The sequence below is a fragment of the Solanum dulcamara genome, chromosome 8 (genome assembly GCF_947179165.1).
Source record: "Solanum dulcamara chromosome 8, daSolDulc1.2, whole genome shotgun sequence".
Classification (NCBI taxonomy): domain Eukaryota; kingdom Viridiplantae; phylum Streptophyta; class Magnoliopsida; order Solanales; family Solanaceae; genus Solanum; species Solanum dulcamara.
The window spans coordinates 79166953-79175840 of record NC_077244.1 but is presented as its reverse complement, the minus strand read 5'-3'; the positions used below and the strand labels follow the sequence as shown (position 1 = coordinate 79175840).

The following is an 8888-nucleotide window of genomic DNA, read 5'->3' as shown; positions in this document are numbered from 1 at the left end:
ACATGATGAAGTAAGGATTAATATCTTAATTATGATTAATTTTAATAATTATAGTGTCATTGTTGCGCTTTAATATATTTTAAGAAGTACTTAAAAAAAATGTGTCTTATTTCAGTGTTACTAAATATGTATAGAGTAAAACAACTTTTGACAGAAATACAAGATAAAACTATGTATAATAAACCCTTGTTATCGGGTCATTCCTCAAATCCTACGCATAGCGGGAGCAGCCCTTTTATTATATGCATAGAGTAATAGTGTTGGATTTGTGGTTTATGTTAATGGGCCCAGTATGAATTTGAGCAGGCATCCCTAGCACTAGAGTAGTGGATCTTTGAACCCACCCCTCCTTTCCTAGGTCCAGTTGTTCCACTGATTCACCCTTGGAATATATTCCACACGTAACAAAAATTCACCTACAGCTGTATTCTCATAATCCAATCCTTTTCGAACCTTCCTTGTACATGGAAGACGGTGACAATTCTGTCTCTAATCAACCGCCGGCGGCCGAAGAGGACGATCATTATGCTGAGCCCGATAGACAAGATGTCGGAAAGTTGCTTTACGGGTAGATAAATATGCATACAACACTCTGTGTTAATTTTCACTGTCAAACTTGTATAATGATGATTCATATTTTCTGTCCCTTAAATAGATGTGAACATTATCGCCGACGGTGTAAACTCCGAGCCCCTTGCTGCAATGAAATTTTCACTTGCCGTCACTGCCACAACGATGCCAAGGTATTTTCTAATCTTACAAAAATAGTACAACAGCGACTGCTACATTGAGTTATATGTCCTGTTGTCTCAAATAAAATTTAATAAGTCGCAGGTCCAAAATATCTATAAACAACCAATTTCCAGTTATCACATCCTATTTTAATAGGAAATAGATTGACAAACACTTGAACACTCATTTTTTTACTTTTGCACTTAATGTGGGATTCTCTGCATCCAACATACATACTAACTTTGTGAGTCAGTTTCCTTAATAGTGAGGTGCCTTCTCTAATGGCCTGGTGCTATTGCTTCATTATAACAGTAAGAAGCCCTACTATTGTCAGTTCCATATTTCAAAACTATACAACGTAACGGACCTTCCTTGCTTTATATGCTGTGTATGGGTTTTTACTGAAGCTGGTGTTTGTTGGAATCAGAACGCTTTGAGTGATCCCAAGGAGCGGCATGAACTTGTGCGCCACAATGTTAAGCAAGTACGAGTAAAGCTCATTTTATTGATTTCCTCAGATAATAAGTTTTTAGTTCATGAATACTTACAACTTTTATGGGGATTGAAGTTGGGTTCTCATTTTCTCCTACAGGTTGTTTGTGCTGTATGCGACACTGAACAACAGGTTTGTTAAGCTTTGTTGCTATACGTATCTATCATTTGAATGTCTCAAGTTTATGGACTTTTCAGCCATTATACTACGTGATAATTTTTTTTCTTGCTTGTGTTGAATAGGTTGCTGGGATCTGTTCAGAGTGTGGCGTCAAATTTGGGGAGTACTATTGTGAAATTTGTAGATTTTACGATGACGATGTAATGCTACTATTTTATTTGTCTCTTAAATTGGATTGTTCTATTTGGATGCTAGAGTAATCAAATAAATATTTAATTCATTTGATGCATTGATGTTTAAGTACTTACTTTTCTTGCAGAGAACGAAGGGGCAGTTTCACTGTGATGACTGTGGAATTTGCAGGTGAATCTGCTTAATAATATTGTATTCAACCTCATTCTGCCCTTACATTTCCCTTGCTCGTTCCAACTATCTAAACAACATATATCTGTCACCTGTGGTACTTATATACAATTGGTGAAACAGGGTAGGTGGTCGAGAAAACTTCTTCCACTGCAGGAAGTGTGGTAAGGCATCCCTTCCTCCTTGTTGTTTGACTACTGTTGTGGATTTCCTTGTATCAAAATGGATGGATTTCTTTTTTAATTTTGAATAGTGTAGTTTATATATATCAACCTTTAACTTATAGAGAAAAAGGTGTAGATCATATCCCAACTAGTGATTCTTTTCAACAAGCTTGTTCTAAAACTGTATTGTGGAAGTGAACTTTTCTCTTTTTGACAGTTCCCTTCTGAAATTTACTTTTCAAATGCCCTTTCCATTGAAGTCTTGAATAGCATATCGTACATGGTAATAAAAGGATTCCTTGGAACTGGAAGGTTAATCTTGTACAACTATATTACTGCCGGGTACATCTACCATCTTATGGCTGACTACTGGCTTCGTGCACCTCTGTAACAATGAAGTAAAATAACGTATAACCAATAAGCATAATGGAAGTCAAATAGCTATAACTTCTCAACCTAACAGAATAGTGAGAAAACCTGTCAGTATATATGATTGAATCCTCTCTCTCTCTCTCTCTCTCTCTCTCTCTCTCTCTATTCATTGGCCGCTCCATGGTTCTGGAAGCTTATTGATGATCTGTGATCAAGTTCAAGTTTCTTTTAACTTCCAAATTTGTATAATAATGGTTGTGGTATGTTCCAGTCAGGCATATCCTTGTAAAGGATAAAGGAAAATAAGTACATTTTCCTTGCAAAATTAAGTATGTCTTAACTCAAAAATTCTCATGTCTATATGTCCTTCAAGTCTTTTGAGATGGGAAGGCGCAGGTTCCGAGGATGCTAAATTTTCATGTTGGCGAAGACCGAATTTTGGTTGCAAGTCTCTGAGAAAGTTGAGCTGTTAATAAACCTTGGTTATAATAAGGCAAAAACCGGAAGGCAAACTCACTCTTGAGGTCTCCAATTAGTGTTCTTTGGTTTTTCAGTAAGCCATCATAATCTTTTATTTAATCTGTACAACTTCTTTCTCCTTCCTGCACATCTGACCTTTATTCAAGCTCGTCTCTTCTCCATGTCACTTGTTGGAAATTCAAGAAACTTATGCTGGCAAGACTTCAATCATATGCCTGCATAGTATGCTGGATTTCAATAGATTAGAATAGATGTTTTCTTTAAAAAAAATACATCAGCGTGAATTAATGTTGAATCATATGCGCAAAGTCTCATTATTTTTCTGATGCCTTAAGCTTTAGGTACTTCTCTTTTAGCTACTTTCGTGATGTGTTTTCAACAGGATCCTGCTATTCGGTGGAGCTGCGTGATAATCACTTATGTGTGGAGAACTCAATGAAGAACCATTGTCCCATCTGTTATGAGGTTTTAGTCTACTCTTCATTCAGCTTTTACTGTCTTAACTTGCTCATATGGTTTGTTTGGAACGATAACCTAATAGTAAACTTATGGTTCGGTCCAGTTTCTTTTTGACTCAGTGAAAGGTACCACAATTATGAAGTGTGGACATACAATGCATATGGAATGCTACACTGAGATGATCCATCAGAACCAGTAAAGTTCTATCCATAACATGATTATTATGTTTCTGTTTCTTTATGCCAATCAGCCTGTCTGGTTTTGAGATAATTTTTAACTTACATATTGTACTCGTCTTCCCCGTTCTGTATAGGTATCGCTGCCCTATATGCTCTAAGTCTGTTCTCAACATGTCCGGAACTTGGCAAAGATTAGATCTGGAGGTATGAAGTTATTTTACTTTTCAGTTAGTCCCTACGAAGTTCTTCCATAATTTATTTTTTGTACTTCGCTACAGGCAATATCCACCATACACATTCAGTAAAATGAATGAGTATATGCTGATATATGTATAATATAAACTAATTATTTAGGGAGAGGGGGAGGGAGGGGATTATTACATAGGTGTGATTTGATCCCTCACTACATGGTGAAGAATGAGGGGCTCAGCACTTGAGCTATCCTCCAATCCAGTGCTGATATAGCTTAAGCTGATAAGAGGTTGAAAGGACAGAGAGAGAGAGAGCTATCCTCCAATCCAGCACTTGAGCTATCCTCCAACATTTTGGTGTTTTTTGCCCTTAGCATTTTTCTGGAGTGAAGTTGATTTTGCTCTGACAGTCTTTTGTCTTACTGGTTTTGCCTCGATTTTTGTGAAGGGCAAACCTTTATTTTAAGGAAGTAATATTAATGAAATGAGAAATACAGAAACTGTGTTTTTCTTAAAATTATTTTAGTCACAGAGGCGAATGTAGGATTTGAACTTTATGGGTTTGTGTTTGGAGTTTTACCATGCCCATTTAATTTTACTGGGTTCAAAATCTCTCATTTGTGCTTATTTAGTAAATTTGTTTACACATATATAGGCTCTGAACCAAAGCTACTGGGTTCGGATGAACCCATAATGTATACACTACATCTGCCCCTGATTAGCTAGAAATCTTTACAGTGGGCGCTTCCTTTTCTTTACCTTAAGTTCTTACTTTCCTCTTTCTTCCCTGTAAATGAAATGAAACTTTTCTCACTTCCCTTTATTGGACACAAGTCCTTTATACATTTCAATATCTGGTCCTGCAAAGGGGGAGTTATCTCAGGGAAATCCTTCTGGCCTGAGGAGCATCAACATCAATTAAAAGAATTTTCTCTTTTTTCGTTTGAACTGATTGAGAACGGGAGATAGTGGCACAATTCACATTATTTTGAAATGTCTCTAGCAAAATCAACTAGCCGGTTCGAAGCAGGGGTTTTGTCACTGAGAGAATGGATGGCCAGAAATTTTAGTGTGGGATGTGGGACTGAATTGCTGTTTAGAGTTTTAAAACTTGGTTTGACTTTTGAATCTCGTCTGTAGAAAATTAAGTTGTTTCATGTTTTAGATTTGTTTCTTGTGGGAGTATATATTTCTGTGGTTGGTGATGGTATATCTGAGTTTGAGTTATAGTTTGTGGAATTTTCAATTGGCAATGACACATACATCTTGGTGAAAGAATTTGACATCGCTCTTCAAACCTGTTAATATAGGATGGTTAATTTGCTAACAAGGGGTCAGATCCTGATCAAGCATTAGGTATTGGTTTTGAGATCTGATATTAATAATGAGTTAGATTTGAGGTTAACTGAAGATATGAACTTGAAATTTTTTTGACTAAGTTTAGGTGAGTAGTGACTAGGGATAGATTTACATGATGCTAAATGGAAGACTCTGAGGTGCAATTGCAGAAATTCAGAAAATCAATGAAGAAGAAAGAGAGGACACTAGAGCAAAACCGTGTCTTCAAGTCAGACTGATCACAAGTTGTCAACATGTGAAATGACATGATTTCAGAAGAATCAATTATAGTTGTATAGATATGATATACTAGATGCAAGTGGTCCTTTTGCAATGATCTTAAGCATGAGATTCTCAGTTTTCCTCAGAGGATTTCATGTTGGTTTATAAAATTGTGTAAATCTGTCAATGGCTGTTGAGAACTGATTGGAGCACAGTCTGGTGCACCAATCACCAAAATGTTCTAGTTGGATATGCTAAATCATTATCTCCGAGAATGCTATTTCATGTTATAATGAGAAAAGGATTTTTTGACGGATTCTGTTTTTGTCCGTTTTGTTTTATTTTCTTACTTAGGAGTAGAGGGAGATGTGCCTTTTTGGTACTTCAGGTTCCTAACTATGGTAACTGCCATTTGACATACAGCAACTCTCTGTAGACTGCGTTTTACAGAGCTGGATGATTGGTTGATTCCATTTTTTTTTTAAATTTCTGGCTGTGGCAGAAAGCAGAGACTTTACATGGTTTATTCATATAATGCATATTTTGAGTCAATATGATCTTCGTGTGTTTGTTGCTCAAGTGTTATAGCACATCTCAGCGCATGATATAAACCACAGTGCATTATGACTCTTTATTAATGATTAAGTTTCTTTTATATAGATTGAAGCTACAGCCATGCCTGAAGAATATCGTTATGAGGTATGTTGGTCTTTCTTGTTTTATGATGTTTATAATTGCTTATATGCAATCTTTTATGGAGTATGGAGTATTTAACAAGAGGAAAAAATGTGTCAGTATGTTGTTAATTTTTACTTTTATATGATGTTTGTTCATTTTAGATTCTCGTGTTTCCATTTCTATGGAATTAGAAGAAAATTGACCATAAGAAACTTAATTTTGTAACTCCCGAACAGGTATAAAAAAGAACAACAAAAACCACAACCTGTTGAATTGGGATCTTGGAGACCCTTTTTACTTTTTCGAACTTTCTTTTTCTGCCCTAGTTCGTTTGAACAGCTGGGGAGGTGTGTGTGGGATGTGGGGAGTGGGGGATGGTATATCAATGGAATGGACTAAATAGCAGGAATGGAGGGGTTTTGATGGTTTGGCCTGGAGCTTTGCTGGTGGATGTTGGTAAATGGTAAGGAGTGGAGGGATCTAAGGTACAATTAGTGAGTGAAAGAGATGATGCTTATCTTTTAACTGTTTTATCTCTCTTCTTATTTTCTAGAAGGAATTTTTTTGTTAGGATGATGTTCTTAAGCAGGAATGTCGATAAACTCTTTTTATTTTGCAGGTCCCAATTCTCTGCAATGACTGCAATAGTACTGGTAAAGCATTTTTTCACATACTTGGCCACAAATGCAAGCATTGTAATTCATACAACACACGCATGATTGGTACTGGCGAAGATCCCCAATGACATGGGTCATGGACGTTACATGCTCACCTTGATTAAAGTGGCAAAGATCTGCCTTGTTCTTCTTCCTTTTTGATTTGTTTCTTCTAGGCGATCAGTGTTACTGTACAAAGAAATCTGGGATAGTCATTGGATAAAACCTCTCCATTTTTGTTGTTGCATATTGAAAACTTTCAGAAAGTACTAGACACAGTAAAACTTAACTAAAAAGAATTGGTGACAGCTTCCTAACGTCTGACTCTCAGATTAAGAAAATGATGAATAACATGAGGGGACAAGGTTTCTCTTAAGTATTTGCTTTTCTCCAAGTAGCTAGTTTGTATGTAGCGTATGTGCAGCTTCTCACGGTTCCCCTGCCATCAGTTACAATCTTCTCCATCATTAAAAACATCTCACAAGAAGTTCCCATTTCAACATATTTTCATCTCCAACAGCTTAGCTCTTTCAAATTTGGGGTTCGGGGATTGGGACCTCCGTCGCAGAACAGCCGATGGATTTGTGATGTTTTAAAAAGTGGGACAGTATACAGTAAATATAGATTTATTTTCGTATGTCTTTCATAAAAGACTCCCAAAATATTTTGGGCCTGCCCCACTAGTTAGTTTACATAATACGTACACGGTTTGTCCATTTAGTTACACGATTTGTCTTTTAGATGCATTTAATTTTACGGTTTTCCCTTTGCAATCAAATTTATGTCTGGGGCAAAAAATTAAAGGGAGAGACGGGGCAAAAGTCCTTTTGGGCCGCATGGTAGCGTTTTGGGCCTTGGGTTAGCAGGTAATTGATGAGTAGAGGATGAAATACATACGTACTTCATTCTCCTCTTCTTCATTATAACAAACTAGAACTAGGGTTTCAGATCCTAAATTTCCCGACCGAGCAATCTAAGTGGGGTGTAGCGTCATGAAGAAAATTGCAGAGCCGAAAGATGCACGTGAGATGGAAGCGAAGAAGAAAGCAAAATCATTCAAGGATAAGAAGAAGAATATGCAAAGATTAGGAGGAGGAAGAGGAAGAGGAGGCTTATCATTGGAAGCATTTGCAAACGCCAAAACCAGGAGCAACACTTATAACCCTGCCATCATAAGTAATTCTAAACCTCCTTTGTGCTTTAATTTAACACAACTGGTTGCTTGGGGAAATAAATTGTTGCTTTCAAAAAAGAATACTGGCATTTTTCGGCCCATCTAATAATGTGGTTGACCTTATGTTTTTCTAAATCTATTGTGTGAAACAGTTCGTTCATTCGTTCTAATAGCATAAATATATGTAATTGCAAATGTATTTGTTTTGTTCGTTTACCCACAATTTTGATCTATATACTATGCTGTTTTTTTTTGTTTGTGCAGAGAAACAAAGGGAGTTCTATAAGAACGCCAAATATGTGAGTAAATATAAGAGGATAGTTAAGCAACAAGGAGAGTCTTCTGTGGGTGCAAGACAACTAGAGGTTTGTCATTATCCATCTCTTCTTGTTTGCCCTTTTTCTTTTATTTACCTTCTGCATTATGCATCTCTAAATCCATTTGGTTAAAGCATCAAGATGACACCATAAGTGCCCTTTATGTGGTCAACCTAAAGTTCATTTCAGAATGGCTTAGAATATAATGTAATGTAATTGTGGGAATTAAAGTAAGCTGATTTACAATCCAAACGTGCTTTTGCTCTATCACGTCTCTGGGTTGTGTCTCTACTTTAATGCTTCATTATTGGTAATTGGAACTAGAAAAGAGAGTTGGGTGTTTATTCTAATTCCAATTGCTATATCAGGGTGAAGAAGATATTGGAAAATCTGATAAGGTGGATTCGAAAAATAAGAAGAATAGTGCTAGAAGCCTAAGAGAAATATATGAGAGAAAACGGGAGGAGGAAGACAAGGCAAGGATGGAGACAGAGGTCGCTACTCTAGCAAGGAAAGAAGAAAGACAGAGAGCTGAAGCTCGAAGGAAAGAGCTAAGGGAGAAAATGTTCAAGAAGACCAAATCTGGCCAACCAGTCATGAAGTATAGAATAGAACATATTTTGGAAACACTTCAAGGATCAAAAGAATAGGCAGTGCTATGAGAGTGAGTACATGTGGAAAACATCAAGAAGCAGACCTACAATGTAGCAAAAACCAGTAGGTAAAGTGGAAGTGCTTGTATGGATGTAAAAGTTTTGAAATCAAAGAAAATCTTGACGTTTATTGTCTTGTCCAATAAATATTACTCGACTGTAGGTCTTTAGACATTGATAGATGCACCTTATTAGGTATGAATAGATTGGGACTCCCTTGAACTTGATGACTTTTATTCGTGCACATTTGAACTTTTTTGAAATCAAAGAAAATCTTTACGGTTATCGTCTTGTCCA

At 36.6% G+C, this 8888-nt stretch overlaps 2 protein-coding genes across 2 annotated transcripts; both read left to right on the top strand.

Annotated features, from left to right (window-relative positions):
* The first annotated feature begins 290 nt into the window (after positions 1-290).
* LOC129899024 (E3 ubiquitin-protein ligase MIEL1) lies at positions 291-6746 on the top strand. Its single transcript, XM_055973772.1, has 12 exons — positions 291-568; positions 656-743; positions 1160-1216; positions 1325-1357; positions 1468-1545; positions 1665-1708; positions 1832-1872; positions 3107-3189; positions 3287-3378; positions 3497-3566; positions 5774-5812; positions 6411-6746. Exons 1-12 carry the CDS (start codon positions 465-467, stop codon positions 6534-6536), a joined length of 855 nt encoding a protein of 284 aa, XP_055829747.1. The 5' UTR covers positions 291-464; the 3' UTR covers positions 6537-6746.
* Positions 6747-6850: 104 nt separating this feature from the next.
* Positions 6851-8721, top strand: LOC129899025 (rRNA-processing protein FYV7). Its single transcript, XM_055973773.1, has 3 exons — positions 6851-7623; positions 7886-7986; positions 8307-8721. The coding sequence occupies exons 1-3, from the start codon at positions 7440-7442 to the stop codon at positions 8586-8588; spliced, it is 567 nt and encodes a 188-aa protein (XP_055829748.1). The 5' UTR covers positions 6851-7439; the 3' UTR covers positions 8589-8721.
* The last annotated feature ends 167 nt before the right edge of the window (positions 8722-8888 follow it).

Bases quoted from the DNA above. Each gene is read 5' to 3' on its own strand.
- LOC129899024 (XM_055973772.1), top strand. From the start codon at position 465: ATGGAAGACGGTGACAATTCTGTCTCTAATCAACCGCCGGCGGCCGAA. The intron at 569-655 runs GTAGATAAATAT...TCCCTTAAATAG, and splicing joins GTCGGAAAGTTGCTTTACGG to ATGTGAACATTATCGCCGAC. The intron at 1,546-1,664 runs GTAATGCTACTA...CTTTTCTTGCAG, and splicing joins GTAGATTTTACGATGACGAT to AGAACGAAGGGGCAGTTTCA.
- LOC129899025 (XM_055973773.1), top strand. From the start codon at position 7,440: ATGAAGAAAATTGCAGAGCCGAAAGATGCACGTGAGATGGAAGCGAAG. The intron at 7,624-7,885 runs GTAATTCTAAAC...TTGTTTGTGCAG, and splicing joins TTATAACCCTGCCATCATAA to AGAAACAAAGGGAGTTCTAT. The intron at 7,987-8,306 runs GTTTGTCATTAT...TTGCTATATCAG, and splicing joins TGGGTGCAAGACAACTAGAG to GGTGAAGAAGATATTGGAAA.